A 23,022-nucleotide genomic window follows, 5' to 3' on the forward strand; every position below is an offset into this window, starting at 1 on the left:
ACTCAGCTAAATGACAATGTATTTTCAGATTTTCAAAATGCATTCTGAAGAAGGAACAGGTGAGAATTTGATGGGACTACGTTGAGATCAGTACTTTTCATCCATAGTGTGCAGTTTCTGGGTGGAGTTACACTTAGTACACTTAGGCCACGAATGTCCCTGCTACTCCAGAGAGGCAGTTCTTCTTCTGCGTGCGTGCGTGCGTGTGTGCGTTGTGTGTGTGTGTGTGTGTGTGTGTGTGTGTGTGTGTGAGAGAGAGAGAGAGAGAGAGAGAGAGAGAGAGAGAGAGAGAGAGATATTTGTTGTTCCACTTATTTGTGCATTCATTGGTTGATTCTTGTATGTGCCCTGACCAGGGAATCAAACCCATAACCTTGGCCTATCAGAACAATGCTCTAACCAACTGAGCTAACCAGCCATGGCCACAGCAGCTCTTCTATGCAGCGGCCCAGAGAGATATCACTGGAATGCTGGGGGCTAGTGCTCACTTTTGTCACCAGCCTCAAATGTTCATTGCAGAAAGAGAGATTGAGCACTTCTATGTTAGAAGACAGTCATTGAAACTACCTAAATTTTAACAAAAGAGAAGTTTGACTATTTTTTTTTTTTTTTTTTACCAATCATTGTAGCTGTCCTTTAAAAGTCAAAGGCTCGTAGCATTGTCAGGGATCCTGCAGGCAGGAGCCAAAGTCCCACTCCCTCAACATGCACTAGAGAGAGCAATGGGGCGTTTTCTCTAAGGGACAGTTAAGAACTAAACTGCTCTTTCCTCCTTTTTTACTGATATGATTCAGAATATCCTCAAGTGGTGACCATATTATTCGTACAATTTTTAAACCAGAAATAGCTTGATTTTCTTATTGTTACATACATTGATCTTCAAGAAATTTTGCATTATTCCATAAGATATGTAAATGAAGCAAATACACAATAGATATCACTATAGTAGCGTTTTTCGTTATTGTATTTTGAGTGTTATTGATTTGATTACTTTAAGGTATCACGTTTCTCTGAGAAAAGTTCCATGGTATATAAACTAACGGGAAGGCCAGAGGTATCTTGGTTTTTACAAAAGTTCCTTTTAATTTTATTTTTCCAGTAAAGTGTTTAAAACTATTCAGAAATCTACCTTGCCTTTATGAAGGGGGGTGATGTTTAGTTCTAAAGTCTTCTGTGGCAATGGAATCAGATACTGATATTATTACAAGCCCCTACTTCTGACGTTTGTTGTAAAAGTTAGTGAAATACTTTATTTACAAGCACTTTGAAAATCAGAACTATGTCCTAATTGTTCTGTGAAAAGTGGGAAAGAGATTTAAAGGAAGCCTTCTGAAGCTCTCCCACGTGACTGTGCCTACACCGGGGTCCTATTTTTACCTTTCCTCTGACCCTCCTGCTGTGCTACTGTTGGGGCCCACACAGTCTCCCACTAGAATTATTGCAGTAGCCCCCTCACAACCTCGTCACTCCCTCAAACTCGTCCCCCATGCAGCTGCAACAGTGGCAGTTCTAAAACCTTAATCAGCTCATTTCTCTCATCTGTTTAATGATCTTCATTGATTTTTCCAGCACCCACACAAGACAGACAAGGAGTTGATGATCTGGCTTTGCCTACCTTTCCTACTCCATTAAACAAACCCCCTATCCTGTAGACCTCAGTTCAAAACACTCAAAGTCACCCAAACACAGCATATTTTTCCTCCACTTTCAGTGAATGCCCTTTCCCACATTGTTTTCCTAAAAAATCTGCAAACTGATTGCTGTAAGACTCGGTTATTCCATTACCTCTGAAAATCAAGCAGTAGGCTCCCTGGAGACAGGTACCACATCTATCGAATTCATGAAGCTTTTCCCGCACCTGGCATAGTTGCCAGCGAGTGCTTTAAAAATATTGAATATTTTTGTTTGTTGTATTACATTTCTCCCTAACCAGTTGCTTGCCAGGTACTGGGCATGGTGTTATGATAGGTATTATCTCAGTGTAATGATCTCATTTTTACTTTTGCTTATATTGCAGTATAGCATGGATATACAGTCCTGGTAGAGAAAATGGTTTGAATTTCTAAAACAGACCTATTTCTCTCATTATTTTAGGAGTATCAACGTATCTATGCCTGGCTCCTGATGGAATCTGGGATCCCCAAGGACCAGATCTTAGCAACTGTTCTTCCCCTTGGATCAACCATATCACACAGAAGGTAAATCACATGACCTACAAGGAAGGTCTGCCAAACCTGGACCCTGTGTTGTTGATCATCACTATTATAAACAGGAGTCAAGATTTAAAAATAAAAGTGGAAATATTCTCTCATTTTTATTTAATTTAAAATTGAATGACAACCTCTGATATTCTACAAACTAATTCTGTAATTTTGTGTTCTTAAAGGGCAACTTTGAGAACTTCTAAGCTAAGCAGTACTACTCCTAATAATTTTATTCACTAGAGGCCCGGTGCACAAAATTCATGCACTGGGGGAGGGGGGTGATTCCTCAGCCTGGCCTGTGCCCTCTCGCAGTCCGGGACCCCTCACTCCTTACCGCACGCCTGCTCGCTGCTCCTTAGTGCTGCCGTGGAGGTGGGAGAGGCTCCTGCCATTGCTGCTGTGCTAGCCAGCCGTGAGCCTGGCTTCTGGCTGAGTGGCGCTCCCCCTGTGGGAGTGCACTGACCACCAGGGGGCAGCTCCTGCATTGAGTGTCTGTCCCCTGGTGGTCAGTGTGGTCATAGCAACCGGTTGTTCCACTGTTCAGTTGATTTGCATATTAGACTTTTATTATATAGGATACAATTTCTGTGGTATTATGAACTACAGATAAAAAAGTCCAAGAGATATTATAAATCAAGCAAGCAAAAGCTTCTGGCATACATACACATAGACTTTCCTGTGGAAATAAAAATTACAATAAAAAAGTCTACTTTTGGAATCTTAAGCTGTTTGATAAATGTTCTGTAACCTAATCATTTATCAGTGTTAAAAGTATACACACGTGTGACAGCCTTTTGCAGACTCAAGTTTGCAGAGCTTATTTGGTTGCAATATGTTGAACATTTTTATTATTAATGCACTGTGGGGCTTTGAATTGATTTCATTACAAACAGAGACCAGATGTGCATTTATGCCAAAAGGCTATGGGATGAATCCTTATTATAGCAATTTGTGTGGATTTATGCACTCCCAAAATGGAGAGACCTTCCATGGCACATTAGCTATGCCAGGGAATTTCTGAAAGAGATTTTTCCTGAGAAATATTACAAATGATGGCCTTACTAAAGGCCTGTCTGTGCCATTTGCTCTTTTCTGTATTTGTTTTTAACTGGGCTGATCCTCAATAATATACTGTATAATAATCCATAAATATCTTACCCAGCAGATCATTTAGCAGATCAGCCGTAACTATCTATTTACCCTAAATCATGGAAGAACAGTGGTTACATTGACTCTAGTTACCCTCTTACATATGCATCTCCATCCTTGTTGCTATTCATAATGATGCTCCTCCAATTTCAGCACTGTTCCTGCCACAGTTTTTATGTCCTTTGATTTTATTACAGTGTAGCTCAGACCCCAGGGTGAATAACTCTGGCTGGATGTGATCAGATTAAGAGTTCAGTAGCCTATCTCCTTATATTAGCGTCTTTCAAAAAATACTCCCTACGTACTTAGCCCAGGGGTTAATATTAATTCAGTAATAATTCACCTAGAAAGCTGAATGGTTTCAAGACAATTCCTGAATATGGTTGGACTATTTCATTGCAGAAATTACTGGGTGACTTTAATGATGCTTAATTCTTTTCTTTCCTCCGCAGACCTGCTAATCTTAGGACAAAAGAGATAATTCCTTACAAAGACCAGACAGCTGTTGTTGCCCATTTGATTTATGGATGGGGTGCTTTTGTTTTATAACAAATATGTTCCATTCTGCCAGAGCATGTCTGCTGAATCCTATGGAGCTTCAACATTATGCTATGTTATAAATTTATTAGGATTATAGAATGTAGGCAACTGGAATTTATAATGTTACCTTAGCTTGATTATAAATTTATAAAATCTTCAAAAGTATAACAGGAGGCTTTGGCGCACAACAAATCGGCTTATGTAACTAACCCAAGGTCGGTGTTAGCTGGTGTATTAGCTGGCTCTGCCTTTACCCAGACATCATGCTCAGCCACCACAACTGTGAATAAATTATGATTGCCTTTCTATCACATACTCACTGACCTAGTCTCTCTTCACTTTCTACCCTTTTGCCTGGTGTGTCCCTCGCACCTCCAAATGTTTATGCTACTCATTGAATATAAATGGTATTTGCACAGGTTTCTTTGCCACAAAGCTCCAACACTTTTAGATATTAACATTGGAAACTTCCAATGAATAATGAGTATGCAGTGTTCAAGGAGTTATCTGTCTGTATTTTCTCTCCCTTTTCTCCAAAGCATCTTCCTCCAAAATTCATACCTTTGCTCATTTCCTCCCTCAGGGCCAGAGCCCAGACAATAAACAGATGGAAGAGGGTTTGCAGTGGTATTGGGGGAGTGAAGGTGAACTGCAAGAGACTGATTGGGAGCCCAGAGCTAATAATAGGAGTAGAGCTATTCCTAACCCAGGCCTGTGGTTGCTGGGTCCAAGGAATGACTAAAAAATGGCAGTAGGAGGAATGTCCTTGAGAGGAAAGATGACCTATAGACATGAGACACAGCCTAGTCTCAAGCACTTTTTCAAAAAGAGATGTAGGGAAGTAAATCTCTGACCTCACTCTCCCTCCTTGTTTAGTCTCCTTCCCAGCCTCCCCATTCTGTCTGTGTTGGCTCCTTCTCCTACTCCAGCTCTCTTTGCCATCACCCACTCTTCCTTTCTCCCTTCACTCCCACCTCCTCCCTTCTTCCTTTTCCTTGTCCCAGCCCTGTCCTCTGCTCTGGCCTCCTTACTTTTCTCTAATGGATTTTCTAAATGTCATATTGAAAAAATAAAGTGAAACAGGCATCTTTAATGATTCATGCCTCCTCCTTCCTCTATTGTAGTTCTGTGAACTGCAGGCTTTTAAAGTGAAGGAACATCCTGGCCGGTGTGGCTCAGTGGCTGAGCATCAACCTATGAACTAGGAAATCACAGTTTGATTCCTGATCAAGGCGCATGCCTGGGTTGCAGGCTTGATGCCCAGTAAGGGGCGTACAGGAGGCAGCCCATCGATGATTCTCTCTCAACATTGGTGTTTCTCTCTCTCTCTCTCCCTCTCCCTCTCCCTTCCTCTCTCTAAAATCAATAAATTCATAATTAAAAAAATAAATAATAAAGCAAAGGAAGACTTTTCATCCCCATTGAAAGCATAAATGAAAAAAGAAAGGAGAGGGTCATTCTCTTCTTTAAACAGTGTATTCAGGTTCTCCTGCCCAAGTATTGTGGGATAATGTAACCTGGAGTGTGAGGCACCTCTCCTTTATGGCTTCATGGTACTCTGAGGAGTCCTGAGGACATGAAAGGAAAGAACAGCTCTGGGTCATCTATACCATGGGGAGGATCATACTGTTGACTCGCATATTCAGGCGTTATAGACAGCAAGTATACAAATCAATGGACCTGATGCTTACTGTACTTGGGAAGAGCACACTTTATATTTTCATTTTTGTAAGAATTGATCCATGCTTTTTCCCTTGCAGTCAGGCCAGGAGGGAGAAAACAGGCAAAGAATCTTGATGGTTTCTAACTCACAAATGGATTCGGGCCACTTACATACTGGTGACATTATAGATTAAACTCTGTGTGGTAATAGAGAGTAGATTGCATTTCACTAGAGAAAAATGTAAGCCTTGAAAAGTCAGAATTATCGTGAAGAAATTTATTACAAACAAACTAGCCAGAATACTTTTGTGATGATGAGATGAAATAAAAAGCATAATTTATACAGAAAGGGAAAGGCAAAAATTGTACAGCACCCTTTACCCCAGCAACAATAGAGAGGGGAGGGAGAGGGAGGGAGGAAGACTGGTAGGTGGGGGGATACATGAATGGTAGGATGATAGAAGGAAGGCAGATTAAAATAAATGGATGGATGGAAACATAGATAGATACATCTTCTTTTTAATGTTTTTAAAAATATGTTTCTGTTGTTATTGAAAGCCAACCAATTAATTCAGAGCTTGTCTTCTCAAACATAAGTAGCAAATATCCTATTTCTCCCCTTTCTTAATGACTGCTTACGAAAAGCACAGCCTCTGGCTTCAGCTACATCTCTTGCTTAGACTCAGATTTTCAAAAAAGGAGTTTATATTTTCTGGTTTGGGTACCTTCAAGGAGTCTATCGCATTGCATAATCTCTCCAGTCTTTTTCAGTGTAAAATTCTATGGGATTATGGTTTTGAATAGCTTCCATATTTACACATAAAATGAGGCGTGCTTCCTACTTCATTACTTGGTCCAACTATTATACAGAAAAGAAATGCCTGAATTGGCACTGGGAAATAGTCTTTCTGTTTCTAGCAAATTGGAGCATCTCTTTTGTTTGTACACAAGCTACTGGCAGATTTTGGGAGAAATAGGGTTCTTCCTGTAATTTTAAAAGAAGGATGTGCAGATCTAAAAAATACTGCTGCTATTTTACAATGTAAAGTAAGCCAGTTATTTGCCCTGGAAGGCTAGGTTGAATCCTATCACCTAGGTTGTAATTTTCCCATTCTTTTCACTCTGTAGATCTAATATGAAAGGGAAATAAATTGCTTCTTAATTTTATCAGAGCTTGGTGGGCTTTTCAAGACTTTAAACTTATTTAACCGTCTTTCAATTGTAAGATAGAAGCATTTGTTTACATACCTACTTGACTTAAATTTATAGCAAAATAGTGAAATAGCAGCCATACACTTAAACGCTTAGGAGTAACTCTTTTCTGAATTGTTTTGGCACTCAATTAATGTTTGATGTAATAAATCTCATAAAGTGTCAAGCTTATTTAAAAGAAAATTGTTTTCACTTGTGTAAATATTTGAAATGTAAATACTATCCATCTCTGTTATAATTATTATACTTTACTAAAGCTGCAGGGTTTCCTCTCACCTAATTTAATCCTAGCTATAATCCCACCATTTCAGTACCTATAAGCATTAGTTTACTAATCCTCTGAAAACTCATAAGATTTCTCAGTGTGCATATGCTTATTTCTGAGAAATAATTTTAGAAGAGTTTAGTAAAAGAAATGTTAGAGCCAGACATTTTCACGATGTCTGTAAGCTAGGATATGTAGAATAACTTTATTTCAATCTCACCCTCTTGCATAGAAGACTTGAGATGTGGATAGCCCTGCTGGTGTTGCTCAGTGGTTGAATTGTTGACCTATGAACCAGGCGATCAAGGTTCAAATCCCTGTCAGGGCACATGCCGGGCTCATAGCCCATCAATGATTCTTTTATCATTTATGTTTCTATATCTCTCTCCTTCTCCCTTCCTCTATGAAATCAATAAAAACATATATTTTAAAAAAGATATGTGTGTGTTTTTGGCTGGAAATAAGGTCATTGTAGTCCATAACAACAGTGGTGAGAGAAGGAAATAGGAATATCAGAAAGGCAGTAGAATAGCGTCCGGTTGCCAGTAGAAAGAATATGGTCAGTGAAGGCCTGGTGTGGAAAGGCAACCTGTAACTGAGCCATGAATGTCCAGGTGACAGAGGCTATGGGAGAATCTAGTTTGGGCACCACCATTGAGTCCGGGGACAGGAGAAGCCTGGGCCTAGCTCTTGGTGCCTTCCCTTCCTTCCCATTCCATCTCCAGTCCCACAGCAGGCCTTTCCAGGTACTTGTAAATCTCTGCTGCTACCCTCATCACAACAGCTGCTACCCAGTGGCCTCACAGCAGGACTCCTTTCATTCACCCTGAACCCTCTAACTCCTGAGTTTGGTTTTCAGGACAAATCTGATTAGGCCACTCCTTAATTGTTTAGAGTCTTTAGGACCTTAACTTGCTCTTAGAACAATTCTCTGAATCCTACTCAGGATTTGCTCACCTCCCCAGCTGCTTACACCCATCCCAGTGTCCTTGTGCCCTTGGCCTCTTCCCCTAAGCCTCCATGTCCCTCCCTTCTAAAAGCTGTGCTCTCTGCCTGGAGGCCCCACCCTCATCTCAACCCAATTTCTTCTTTTCCCTCCCACCTCAGATGAAACCTTCTTCCTTAGAGAAGCATTTCCTAAATGACTCCCTAACTTCATACACCAGATTAAAATGCCCTTAAACTGGGTTTCTGTATTGCACTCCATAAAACGGAAATTAAATATTTCTGCAGTTAATTTATTAACAGCCCTTTCCCTCCCTGGTATGTAAGCTCCTTATGTTATTGGGAACCATGTTGTTCACCATTGTTTTTATTGAATTTTTTAGAGAGAGAGGACAGGAGAGAGAGAGAGACAAAGAGAGAAACATCGATCATTTTCAGGGCATCAAACCCGCAACCTGGGCATGTGCCCTGACCCGGAATCAACCTGGTTTTCAGCTCACAGTTCCAACCAGCCAGGGCACGACTGGGAGTTTAGTTGTGCTCTTTTGTAGGTTTCTGAATATCCATTAGAGAAATTGCCCTAAAAAGAGAGGACCTTTCCATTTGTGAGCCTAAGTTCTGTATTGGACTCTACTTAAAAAGGGGGGAAACACATACACATACACAGACACACTTTTTCTAAATACTGACAATAATAATATATTTAAGTTATAATAGAGTGAGATATTTCTATCTCCTTATTACCTAGAGCCATCTGATTTGTTCACATGATTATGGGATTAGCCTTTATCTCTTTGAATATCTTTGGCCTTTTGGCAATTCCATACATTCTTGTAGAATAGACTTTAAAAGTTAGCATACAGTTTCAGAAAAGGAAAATGCTAGAAACAGCAATAATTTGCTACCTAGTGCATTGGGAGCAAAATCTCTTATTAAGTAGGAAAGAAGATGAAGCCCACTTTGAAAAGCAGAGATTTTATTTAGAATAAAATTTTCACAGTGTAGCAGCCTGTGAGTATTCATTGTATACTAAGTTCCAAATTAGGCACAATGGAAAATTTCCTTGCCTCTGAGAACTTAGAATATGGTTGGGGATTCATAATGCAAACTCATCAACATCCAATTTAGAAGCTCACAGAGAAAAATCATACGGCAAATAGACTTAGCCACCCAAATGGCTAATTAAGGTGAGAACAAGTTTTTGAAGTAAGATTCCTCAGGAGGAGCTTCATAAAGACATGAATTTCAAGTCAGGTACCGTAAGAAAAAAAAATGGATTAGCAGGAAAACTCAGGGAATGTTCCAGATGAAGATGGAGCTGAATAACTGTTTCTTGGCTCAATGATTATAACTTCTATGCAAAACAGTTATCCGCAGAGACCAATAACATTACTTATTTAAGATGGTTTTCCTTCTTACTCTGCTTTCAAAATTGCAGTTGAAATCTGGAGAGACAGCTGCCAACATTGCTAGAGAGCTGGCTGAACAAACCAGGAATCATTTGAATGCTGGAGACATCACCTACTCCGTCCGTGCCATGGACCAGCTGGTGGGCCTCCTGGATGTCCAACTCCGGAACTTGACTCCAGGTGGAAAAGATAGTGCTGCTCGCAGCTTGAACAAGGTAAGGACCTCGGTTATGTCTGTCTTTAAAGCTGCAGCGAAGGCAGGGAGACTTCCTTGGTTCATTTCTCTTTCGAATAAAATCAGATCATTCTAAAGGGCACTGCTAGTTGCAGAGACAATTCAGGTCACTATTTCATTATAATTATGCCCCTGTTTAGCTTTTAATTTCCCCCAAAGTAAATAACCTCTCCATATATATTTTGAATTTACAATTCTATTTTACAGTAGTGACGGTATGGTATAGGAAAGCCTAAAGACTTTTGTGCAATTTCAGCATCAGAAAACATACTCAGTTGTATCTACTAGATACAAATTATTATTGAATTTTTTTTTTCATTCTGAGCATAAAGGAATTATTTTTGTCACTTAAATCCATGATAAAATCAAGCCAAGCCCCTGGTAGAATATGCTCCACAGTTGCCTGTGTAATCTGGGCATGCTGTGATTTTAATGTGTTATTACCCAGGCTGACTGGATGCTATTAATGAATATTGCTGCCAGCTATTGTTATCATAATGTACTGCAAGTAGTAGTTTCTATTAATGTTACATATCCATAACATTACTTGTTATAGCGATACTTTGTATCTTTATTTAAAAATGGTGCTGCTGTCTGACAGTATCAGGTAAAGCTGGCAATTAATGTCATTTTCTAACTGGCTACAGCTAATCAGCTTGCCTCCTCTGAATATCAAATAACGACATAATGGGCAAATTTCCATCTGGGAAGCTTTTTAATGTGCTCCTTTTCCCCCCCATTTGGCTCTTTTCAGTTGTTTATATAATGTGGTCTGTCATATGTTAATTTGCATGGTGGGGTAAGGAGATGGGAGGGCAAAGGTTATTCACATGCTTGCTGGCTTATTCTCATTTCCTATGACTCCCACTGTTCCCTGAAGCAGTTATAACCCATCATATTTGCAAAGCCAACTCCTTACAAATTAATTGTGCTCCACCATTGAAATTCTGGAGGGTTTTAGAGTCTTGCAAAACCGAGATGCGAGTCAATGATCCAAATGACAGCACTGGCAATTACCTTGCTCGCACTCATTCCTCACTTAATTCTTTAGAGGAGTAACTGCTCTGTGCTCATGAAGAATGCATGCATTAAAAAGTTCAGTGTTAGCCACACAAAAGGCATCACAGTAACTGCTTCTTAAAACTGAGTAATTTTCTCCATCAACAATCAAGGCTACTGAAGGGAAAAAATAGGAAAGAGTAGGGAAACCACAATCTAATTTGTAAAATATTGGGTCATTTATTGAAACAGGTCAACTAAGCTTATTAGTTATTCTTTTTCTTAGGAAGGGTAGGGATGTTTGGGACTGAACATAACTTGCTGTTAACCTTTTGGTCAGTAAAACCTCCTTGTATACGCAAATAAATAAATAAATAAATAAATAAATAAATAAATACGGGCTTCTTATCCCACACAAGTTTCTAAAATGTATAAATTTTTATTTGGTCAAAACTGTCAAAAGAAATTATTTGGGAATTATAAAAGCAGTGATAAATCAGGATATTGTTCATATTCTTTTAATCAGAAGTTACTTACCTCTTGGTATTTGTCCCTTAGAATCAAATAGTCATAATGAATGGGCATTTCTATTTTTCAGGTAAACAGAATTTTTTGTATGTTTGAACACAAAGTTTGTGGTTGCATATTAACCATCTACATAGTCTGTAAACCACAAACGACATCCTATCTTTGAAAAACGGGTTCCCAATTTTTGTCACTTAACTTCATATGTCTTTATTTGTGGCCCATGAATTAGTAACTAACCTGATGTGAAATTAATCATTTACAATGAATGAAGTATGTTGATTTTTACTAATTTCTACTAAATTTATTCCAAGATTTCCTTCCATCATTAACAGCTTTACACCATCCAGTTTTCACTTGGGCTGTTCTGAAAGTGTGTTGGCCACTATTTTACAAGCCATGGCTTACATTTTGCTGCTGCTTAGCTTTCATTCTCTTCTAGAAAGTGGTGCTCAACAAAATAAGGTGTTTTGTGTAGATGTGTTCTTTTATTTTTCTTGTTCCTTCTGTCACTAACTTGTTTTTTCTATTCCGTGTTTAATCTGCTGTCTTATTGGATTCAGCTTCAGAAAAGGGAGCGCTCTTGCAGAGCCTATGTCCAGGTACTTTCTGCGTTTTTATAAATGTGTTAAGTTGTTGAATTGTCTCTGTTGGTGGTAGCATGCGTGGGCATCTGAGAGAAAAATGATAATAAACACTGTTGCATTAAAGGGATTTCAGGGTGGGCATGAAGGGTGGGAAAAGAAAAATCACGTGAAAAGGTATGTGCTGAAAACATATGGCCATGCCAATGCTCCTTCTTACAAGAGACACACAGACTAAGAAGGAGGTGCAACTTGGGTTGTGAGAATGTTGATCATCACTGCAAGGTGAGTTGGGTATGATATAGGACTCTCTAATTTCTTCATGGAGGTGTATGTGAAAAAACTTCATTAATGGGCCAGTTAATATTTAAGTAGCAAGTAATTCAGAAATGACCATCAAGCTCTAGCTGGTTTGGCCCAGTGGATAGAGCGTCCGCCTAGCCACTGAAGGGTCCTGTGTTTGATTAAGGCCAGACACATGCCCAGGTTGCAGGCTCCATCCCCAGTAGGGAGCGTGCAGGAGGCAGCCAATCAATGATTCTCTCTCATCACTGATGTTTCTATCTCTCTCTCCCTCTCCCTTCCTCTCGGAAATCAATAAAGAAATATAAATATATATATATATTTAAAAATGACCATCAAAATCATGTAAGGCAATAGAAAGCTCAGGGTACTTGGGATATCATGCTTCTATAGCAGAATATTCAACACATGCTGCCATTATCTTACTTTCCCACTCATTGTCAATGTTAATCCCAAAGTAAATGTAATTTTTCATCACATCATGTTGTAGTTTGTTTTTAAGAAAGGTAAAATCCATTCACATATTTATGAGTTCTGTATGAAAAAATAAAATCCCAGAAACAAGCTTTATAGTTCCTTTTACAAGAAAGGAAAGAAGGCAGGAAGGCAGTATAGGGGCAGAAAAACATTTCCCTTCTTCCTTTCTAGGTTCTTTGGCTGCCTCATAATTAAATTGACACAAGACAGATTAACAGGAGAAAAAGAATGTTAGTTATGTATGCATGGGAGCCCCATGAAGACATGCCACTCAAAGGCAGCCCTGCAGTTGAGGTTTATATGCCATCCTGGGCTAAGCAAAGAGATGGGCCCTGGGACTTCCTCGGGGAGGAGTGGAATCCACAGGAGAATCAGGAGCACAGATGCTTGGTAAACAGATGTTTGCCCTTTTTTTCAGATAAAAAAAGTTATTTCTGTTAATAGCTCTCTTTCTGGTACAGGCTTCCTATCTAAATTCTTTAGGTAGTTAAGGGAGAGGTCAAATTTTTCCTGAGTGCTAGGTCTTGATTGCTCTGAGCTCAAAATAATCCACATGCCAGTGTGAACAACTTGGGGTGGTGTATTCTGTTCCCCTTCGGCAGGAAAGAAGAAAATATATGAAACTATGCACCAATAAACATTATTCTTTATGTGTAAGTATCATAGTATTTTTATTTTTTTAATATTTTTTTTACTGACTTCAGAGAGGAAAAGAGAGAGAGAGAGAGAGAGAGAGAGAGAGAGAGAGAGAGAAACATCAATGATGAGACAGAGTCATTGATCGGCCGCCTCCTGCACACCCCTTAGTGGGGATGGAGCCTGCGATCCAGGCATGTGCCCCAAGCAGGAACCATGACCTTCTGGCTCATAGATCGATGCTCAACCACTGAGCCATGCCGGTCAGGCTGTATCACAGCATTTTTAAAGGGGAAGGCCAGTTGCATTTATAAAGAGAGATGCCTCAAGATACATATTGCTGGTTCTTGTATTGGCAGTCTAGAAACTAAACCATATCAGTTTAGTCACAATGAGGATATTTTGTGAGAGAGACATTTAAAAAGAAAAATAATAATAATAATTTGAGTATCAGATATTAGGAAGATAAGCTTTTACTTTATATTTTGTAAAATAGTGAATTTCTGTATATAAGAAACTGTTAAAAGCTTATTTTTCTAAGGTTTTGGGAAAGAAAATTGCTTTTGGAGGTTAATACTCTGTGTATAAGTGACCTATCCTCTTAGTGTGTATAACAGAGAAATGAAAGTATTCTTCAGCACTGAAGGCTAAAGATCATTTTGAGCAATTTTTGGATGGGTTTTATTGCAATCTATGCCATCTCCTCAATGGGACCTTGGAGATAATTAGCCTTTCAGTATTTACATCTATGAAATGCATGGTCATTCAAACACAAATCTCTGATGGAAAATTAATAGCACAGTTTATTCAGTGGCTGATTTCCTGGGGTTATAATTGACTGGCTATGAGTAAATGTTTCAGCTATTGACTAAACATCTTGATAACACCAAATACACACAGAATATTGGTGAAGCAGAAATGCTGTGCTTATTAATACATGGCATTACTTCTGTTTGGTTTAATGTAGATCATTATTGTATGAATTATAGAGTGAACAATACTTTAAACTTTAGTCTATTTGAATGTTAAAGACTTGTTTATGTGCCCTATTGTTTCTATGTTCAGAGCATATTTTGAGCTCTCTGTAAAATAGATATGAAACATACTTGAAGCACTTTATGTATTAGATTTACAAATATGTGATTGTTTAGTCATTGAGATTCTTAAAAACATGACCTTTCCACTTGTACAAATAATACTCGTCTAGGGTTGATTTTGACCATCTAAATCCATTTGGTTTTCAATTTTTTAGAGGTACAGTGTCTATTTTATGAATTAGCTAGATCTCTTATCACTGGGGAGAGGTCCTTGTCCCCCCCGGTTGCTGGTCGGAGTGGGGTTCTTGCGATATCCCAAGAAAAGGAATTTTTTGAAACTTGCATGGGAGGACGAGGTATAGTAGAGAGCTTTACTTCTGTGGACTCAAACCCCTTACTTTCCAAGGACCCATTTCCTTTCATTCCGCCAAGGAAGAAGTTGAGCAGAGCTGGAATCAGAGCCACTGTCCAGAGTTTCCACTCCATGTTGGAGCCGGGCCCCATCCAGCATGAGGCTGGCTTAGCTTGTGTTCCCAGCTGCAGTCCACCAGTCCGTTGCATGTGGGGTCGGCAGGGCCACATCACTGTGGAGGAAACATGAGGGCGAATGCGAGGAAGCAGGAGTAAGAGAGCCCCACAAGCCAAGAGAGTGAATTCCTTTGTTTAGATAATTATATATTCCAAAATGTTTGCTGTCTTGCAGTGGCCCTGCCTACTCCAGCCAATCCATGGTCCCAGGCTTGACTGACAGGCAGTTTCCCTGTATCAGCCTGACTCACTGAGCATGTGCCCATCTTCCCCTTTGTTCACACACACATGTGCCCGTGTGCACACACCTGGTTTCCTTCCTTTCTAACTTCCTTTCTCCTTACTTTCATTCCTATTTTAAATGGAAGATGGTCTGTGTGTTCTTTAAAGCTTATAAGGTATTTGAAGCAAGCCCTTCTTTAAATTTCAGTTTGGAACTATAATTTGCTCATTTTATTTTTATTGATTTTGTTTGTTTTGCCTTAATTATACACTAGAAATCTTTCTCCTAGTTACCAGTAGGGCCAAAACAATCTCTATCTTCAACTGGAAAAATATCACAAACTAGTAACAACAAAAATATTCAAGAATTAATAGTTGAGCCCTGACCAGTTTGGCTCAGTGGATAGAGCATCAGCCTGCGGACTGAAGGGTCCCAGGTTCGATTCCAGTCAAGGGCATGTATCTTGGTTGCGGGCACATCCCCAGTAGGGGGTGTGCAGGAGGCAGCTGATCGATGTTTCTCATCGATATTTCTGACTCTCTATCCCTCTACCTTCCTCTCTATAAAAAATCAATAAAATATATTTAAAAAAAGAATTAATAGTTGAGCACATGTGCTTAGTAACCTTATCATTACTGGGAATACAGTGCACATAACAGGCAAAACTCCTGCTCTCTTTCCTACGGTAAAATTTCTAGTGGCAGAATATAAACAATACACTAAGTATAAGAAATATATGGTATGTGACATGATGATAAATGCTAAGGAGAAAAAACCAAGTGTGGGGATGGGAATTTTTTTCTTCTACCCTTCTAGGTTCTTTGCTGGTCTAATAATCAAGTCAAAAAGATCAGCAGTAGAAAAACAAAAGCTTAATAACATGTGTATGTCCTGTATCTATGGGAGAACCGAGTAGCTCACCAAAATGGCTGAAACCATCACCTTAAATACCATTCTCAGCTAAAAGCAATAGGAGAGTCGGTCATGGGAAGTAACCAAGAAAAGCACAGCAGACAAGGACACGGTTTCTATGTAGATTTAAGTCATTGTTTTCTTCATGGATAAGAGTTTCTAGAGATTGAGTCATCCTTGTCTTCCTGGTACAGAGAGGGAGACACCCTTACAATAGAGCGTTCCTTTATAAATGTAATGTCACTTCTACTCAGTGTTCAGAGCTTCTCCTATGTCTGCTGTTTCTTAAAAATAACCAGCTTAAAAAATTATGTTAGAGAAATATATTTTGGAGCAGCAAATTCTTCTCTCCTACAAAAGCAGGAAATACCTCACTGAGGTGATATTTGAGCAAACCTCTATGGAGGTGAAAGAGTGAACTATGCAAATATGCAGAAAAAAAAATTCTAGCAGAAAGAAAGTTTCTGAGGGGGAACTATGCCTGTGGTGTTCCATGAGGCCAGTGCAGCCAGAGCAGAGTGAAGGAGAAGCGGGTAATGGGGTATGACTCTCTGGGGTGACAAGGCCCCAGGTCTGATAGATCATGGCGAGGACGACTTGGTTTTTATTCAGAAAAACAATGTAAACCACTGTAGGTTTCTGCCCAGAGGGATGACATGACCTGATAAGTTTAAAAAGTGGAGAGTAGATTATAGCAGGAAAATTAAGGGCTGAAACAGGTTGACCACTTGGAGTGGAATATGAGTGTGGGATGCTGAGATAATTATTCACGTTCTGCTTTTTTTTTTTAATGGGACAAACAGGATTTGCTAAGGGATTATATGTGAAGTGTCAGAAAGAGAGAACTTAAAATGATAAAAAGTGTTTTGTCTGAACAACGTGAAGGATGAAGCACCATATATTGAGATGCTCTAATTTGTTATCTATTGGGCAGGACACAAACATAATTTTATTTGGGGCGTGTTAACTTTGAGATTCCTCTTAGATATGCATGCAATCTAGATGTTAAATATGCAGTTAGATATACAAGCTTGAAGTTCAGCTGAAATGTCAGGCCTGAAATAAGCATTAGGTACTGTTCACCTTATGTGGCCTTTACAACCAACTTTCTAGATGAATTCATCAAGGGAGTGAGTGTAGGGAGAGAAGAGGAAAGAATCTAGGATTGAGCCCCAGGACACTGTCACAGTAAGAGGTCAGGGAGAAGAGGAGAAACCCAAGAGAGACCCAAGAGCAGCCTTAAGGATGGAGGAGGACGTGGAGAGGGTGGCTTCCAGGAGTCTACTCAAGGTCAGGTTTCACAGAGAAGGACATGATGGCAAGTGCTGCTGGATCTGCTCAGAAATGCTGATACAGCTTTTCAAGGATAAAAGTCATGTCAACTGTTGATTAATTTAAAAATTCCAAGACCTGGATATCTATTATTGTATGTACTCTCTAAACATTTTTACCTATTCGTCCCCCTTTTAATGTCTTTAATCCAGACTTACTGTGAACCAAAGTTGCTCCTTGCTCTTTTGACAATGTGCAAATTGAATTATGCTAGTTTTACTCGTGTGCCTTTGGTGTATAAGACAAGAAGGATTCTAACCTCCATTTATACTGCTATGAAGAAATTAATGAGTATTTTCGAGTTCCTTGTTTGGTCACTTAATTGGCTGTGTGACAAAGAACTCCGTGGTGCATGTCAAACAACTTTCGGAGTGCTCTAATGATTTGTGCTTTGCTTGACTCGTGATACTTTTCAGTGTGGCCTGTCAGGCTGGCTATCCTTGTTAAAGTGGCTAGAATAAATTGGCTAGCAGTGTGCATACAATGTAGTATATTAACTACAGCAACAGGGAGTGCTCTTAGCAGCTCTTTCAAGAGATTTTAATGTTTGCCCATAAGCATCAAAGCCAACCCAAACTTTCATTTAATATAATTAAAAGGACATCTGAAAGTAGTTTGAATCACAGCAGGTTCTAGAGGTTTGGTAACCCTTTGTTAAAACCATGTGAACTTAATATATTTCACAGCTTGAGAAATCTGCACTTGATTTGTGTCAGAAAGAGAGAAAATATAAATCTGCACCCTGCATGTTTCTTCAGCCCTGAGCCTACTGCTAAAAGACATTGAGATCAAAGAAAGTGACTTCTGTCTACAAATCCAAAGCAGTTTTCTTTAGATCAAGAAGTTATCATTCTCTTCTATAAGTTATAGTCGTTAAATGCTGTTATCAGGCATTTGTTGACTCAAAAGTCTATAAAACCATATGTACTGCAAGCATAGTAAATTATACAGGTATTATTTAGGAGTTCGGACAGGTCAGTTTATAAATGTAATGATTCAAATAAATCCAGAGGACAATGACAGATGTTGGTGATGGAAATCCTGCTTTGACGTGCAAGGAAAATCATTCTGGGAATCTCTCAAAATTTCCGTAGTTAATGTGTCAGGCCAGGCAAAGATGGCTGCTTTACAAAGTCATTTATGACTGTCTCTTCTGTTTTGCACATTTCCTATAAATAAACAAATCCTGGCTTCTGTTTGTATATACATGGTTTTTCAAAAGCTTCAGGAAGTAATTTAATGAGGATAAAATAAAAAAGAAAGCCCTTCTGTTTTTAAAATAAAACATTTCATCTAAAACAAAAGTATTTTCTCACTTCTTTTTACCAGGTGGTATACTCTTCTCTCTTATAAATTCCTGATCAAAGGCTGGATCATTACTTAATTGTAAAACTGTTTATTTAAAATCTATTCAAATGGTCCTTACTTTCTGAACATGAGTTTACCTTCAGAAAAGTTTTAAATACATAGAATATAAATAGATATTATTTCTATGCAAACAAGAGAATATACATCAATTTATTTTGCTATTACTTTAACAGCTTTATGATCACATAGCTAACCAGAATACAAAAAAAAAGATATTAAAAATAGTATTACAGATTTAAGATCTTGCTTTCTGGAAGTATCATTAACTTTTCTGATACAGGTCAGAAAAGAAATGGAAATTTTAAGGGATAATTTGCAGCAAAGTAGTTGCCTGATGGCTTGGAACCCAACAAATGATATTTTAGTACCGCTCCCAACAGAGTTATAATTTTGCTATTTTCCCTTATCAAATGTATGAATTTTGTACAGCTGGTAGTAACAAAACATAACTGTGGGCATTTGAACAAACCAGGGCTTTATCCTCACACATAAAAGAGAAATGCAGCCCTAGCTGTTTGGGCTCAATGGATAGAGTGTCGGCCTGTGGACTGAAGGGTCCCGGGTTCGATTCCAGTCAAGAGCACATGCCTGGGTTGCACAGGCTCGGTCCAGTGTGGGGCATGCAGGAGGCAGCCAACCAATGAGTCTCATTTTTGATGTTTCTATCTCTCCCTCTTTCTTCCTCTCTGAAATCAATAAAAATATCTTATATTATATCTTATAAAAAGGCTAATATGCAAATCAACCGAACGGTGGAATGACCAGTTGCTATGACGTGCACTGACCATCAGGGGGCAGATGCTTAATACAGGAGCTGCCTCCTGGTGGTCAGTGCACTCCCACAGCGGGAGCGTCGCTCAGCCAGAATCCAGGCTCATGGCTTGCTAGCGCAATGGCGGTGGCGGGAGCCTCTCCTGCCTCTGCAGGGAGTGGGCCTAAGCCATCAGTCAGACATCCCCAAGGGCTCCTGGACTGTGAGAGGGTACAAGCCAGGTTGAGGGACCACCCCCCCCGGACTGCATGAATTTCCTGCACTGGGCCTCTAGTATTTAAAAAAAATGCAGACATGACATTTCAGGATTAGCATGAAAACACATTTAAAAAAAGTTTTACATGTTTTTCTGCTCTATTATCTTTAGCACATGGGTCTTCTATCCTCAGTGACAAGATAGCTACTTAGGTTACAATCATCACTTCATGCTAATCTCTGAGCAGGAAGAAGAAGAATGACAAGTAACCAAAGATGCATCTCTTTTAGAACTTCACATAAGTCTTACCCAACTACTTCTGACCATATCCCATGGACTATCATTCTGCACAGCTAAACCCTACATTAATAGGTATATCTTTGCAGCTGGGCATTGTGTCCAGTGATTCTGTGTGTATGGTAAGAGTATGGGACAACTAGCATTTGTACATGCAACCAGAAATACTTTTTTCTTATTTAATGATACAGATAGATATCTTCATCCAGGTTTGATGTACTAACATACCATAGATAGATTTATGCCGTAGGATTACATTTGAACCCTATGTACAGATTAATATTGTTTGTAATTATTCAGTCAGTTATAGTCTGAGGGCAATCATTTTGCTTAAAGAATTAAAAAATATATATTTCAAATCATTCTCAGAAAGCATTTTTACACGGTTTAAAATCTAGAAAGTAGGGAAACTGCATTGCTAACTCTGGAGCATGTCACTGACATTGTGCTGTGTCTGTGTGGTGCTCCCTTGGAGATCCATAGTGCAACTTTACGTCGTACTTCCCTCCTGTTCATTCAGCTTCCTCCTTCAAAGCAATCATTATCAGCCTCTTAAATATCCTACCAGGGAAAACTTTTTAAGTCAATCCCATGTTTTTGTAATGTTTCTTTATAAGTTTTCCCATACAATAACAAGGTAGTGTTGTTCTTCTTGCCTAGAAAAACACACACAAAACTTTGGGATTAGCTAGTGGCAAATAAGGTATCATTGCACTACTGAAAAGAACCAACATGTAGAGCTGATCACAAGGTAGACTGTATCATGGTTTATATCAACAAAACATCAGTAGGAAACCCATTGAGTAAACTGCTGCACCAAAAAATAGAATACTTAGCCACAGGGAGAATGAGGTAGATCTTGTATTGACTTAGAAAGATGGGTGTGATATATTATGAAGTAAAAACAAACAAGCAAGCAAAAATCAACAGTGAACAGCATGATTATAGTGATGGCATTTGTTTGTGTGTCTGTGTAAATATTTACCAGTCTGGAGGGAATACAACAAACTGTCAAAGTGATTCTTTTTGGGTGAGGTGGGAGTTATTGTTCCATATGTAGATTTTCAGGTTTTAATTTATATACTTCTGTATTTTTTAACTCTTTATAAGCATTTACTTTTTATTTTTTTACTAAAGAATATGTTTGGAACAGTTTCAGAGTTACAGAAAAATTGACTGAAAAGTAGAGAAAATTATCATATATCCCCCTATACATACAATTCTCTCAATTATTAATATCTTACATTCATATTTACATTTACTACAATTTATTTTATTTATTATAATTAATATTATGGTGTGCATTTATTGCAATTAATATTGATATATTATTATTAGTTAAAAGTGCATAGTTTAATTCAGGTTTCCTTGTTTTTACCTAAGTCCTTTTTCTGTTTTAGGATCCTAACCAGGATATCACATTGCATTACATACATACATAATATTACAATCGTCATGTCTCCTTAGGCTCCTCTAGGTGTGATAGTTTTTCTAACTTCCCTACAAGCTTATCCTTTTTAATGTCAGGAAAATATACTTTCCATTAAAAAAATAATTAACCTCTATACTTTAAGAAGAACATAGAAATGTTCTTTGATTCACTGACATACTTCATGCACTGTTCAAGGTGTACCAATTCAGGGGTGAAGACAGAAAGGCTTTCTACACATCCTAGTTCAGCAAACTGGAAATAGACAGTAAATCAGTCAAACTAATAAAATAAAATAATGGCAGAAATGAAAATAGAGTCATGTGAGTTCAAGCGACTAGTTGGTTACTTTAGATTGTGTTTATCAGGGAAGATGTGCTGAGTCTGGGCATTACGGGATCAGCCATGTGCCTATCTGAAGAAAAGCATTCTGGGATCAGAGGTTGCCCAGACCATAGGCGGTCAGCTGAGGAGGAGTGGTTGGAGAATTCCGAAAATAGAAAGAAAGCCAGTGTCCTGAAGCAATCGGTTGAAGGAGGATACAAGAATAGGAAAACTATGGAAAGGAGTCAAGATTCTGAATGCCGTTAAAGAACTTTAACTAGGGAAATGACATATTTTTGCAAGATTATTTTGGTTGCAAGCTTAGTTTTCCTCTGATTTCCACTCTTACAGCATCAGCTATCACCTTCATGTAGGTGATGCTCAAAAAAACATTAACCAGCTTCTTTACATATTTAGAAATTCTTCTGTTAATCCATTCTCCCTACTGCTGAATAACGTTTTAAAAATGCAAGTCTGATCATGACATAACCCCACTCAAAGACTCTCCATTACTCTCTTTTTCCCTTAAGAAAACATTTCCTTTTTTGGACTATAGTGTTTGAGAGTTTGACTCTTTTTTGTTGATTTCCCACACTTTTAACCATTGCCTCCCACATCCTTGGATTTTATACTCCCAAACCACGTAAGTACTGGCAGTTCAGATTAAGTAATATCTTTTGCTTAAATTACTTCTAGATTTTTTTTCTCCTTTCTGATCCTTTAATCTCAGTAATTTTGACTTAATCTGTCATCACCCACTTTATATGTCAGTTACTCTAAGGAAGCACTCTTAGTCCCAGTTAGTCTGGATAAATGCCCTCTTATGTGAACTTACAACACCCTCAGTTTTCCTCTTATTATAGCAATTATCAAACTATTTTAATATCTCTTCACTTTTCTATCTCTGAGCTCCTTGGGAAGGAACAGTGCTACTTTTATTTCTATATCCTCAAAACCTTTTAAATTGTACTTAGCAATACAAAGTGACTTCCAAACATTTACCATTTACCAGGCTTGCATTCTCATTGCCTACTGGTATGTCCATTGCAGTAGAAATCCTCAAAACACATCTACACTCACTATTGCCAATCCCTCTCCCATTTTCCCTTAAATTCGCCTCACCAGTATTTTGCCCCCACCACTTTACTGCAACTGCACTTGTTGAGGTCATTAATGACATCATGCTGCTACACTCAGGAGTCGGTTGTCAATCCATTTTATTGACCAGTCAGTAGCATCTGACAGTTATTTACCCCCTCTTCCTTTAAACAACTCATTCTCTTGATTTTCCTTCTATTTTGATGCTTTTTTCCAGCCTCCTCTGCTGGTTCCTTCTCTGCTCCCAAACCCTTAAGGTTGGAGTGCCCTCTAGCTCAATGGTTAACCCTCTTGTTTTCTCTTTGTACAGTCACTCCCTTGGTGATCTCACCACCTGTTTGCCTGTGACCCACACATTTTA

General features: G+C 38.7%; 1 protein-coding gene across 1 annotated transcript in view; it reads left to right on the forward strand.

Moving 5' to 3' along the window:
• ADGRL3 (adhesion G protein-coupled receptor L3) overlaps positions 1–23,022 on the forward strand; it is a 491,390-nt gene that overhangs the window by 351,430 nt on the left and 116,938 nt on the right. The window contains exons 9-11 of the mRNA XM_014460593.2: positions 2,095–2,198; positions 9,416–9,601; positions 11,709–11,747. Coding sequence (XP_014316079.1) covers positions 2,095–2,198; positions 9,416–9,601; positions 11,709–11,747 — 329 coding nt within the window. The remainder of the gene's footprint in view (positions 1–2,094; positions 2,199–9,415; positions 9,602–11,708; positions 11,748–23,022) is intronic.

Source organism: Myotis lucifugus, unplaced genomic scaffold (genome assembly GCF_000147115.1).
Source record: "Myotis lucifugus unplaced genomic scaffold, Myoluc2.0 scaffold_135, whole genome shotgun sequence".
Taxonomy (NCBI): Eukaryota; Metazoa; Chordata; class Mammalia; order Chiroptera; family Vespertilionidae; genus Myotis; species Myotis lucifugus.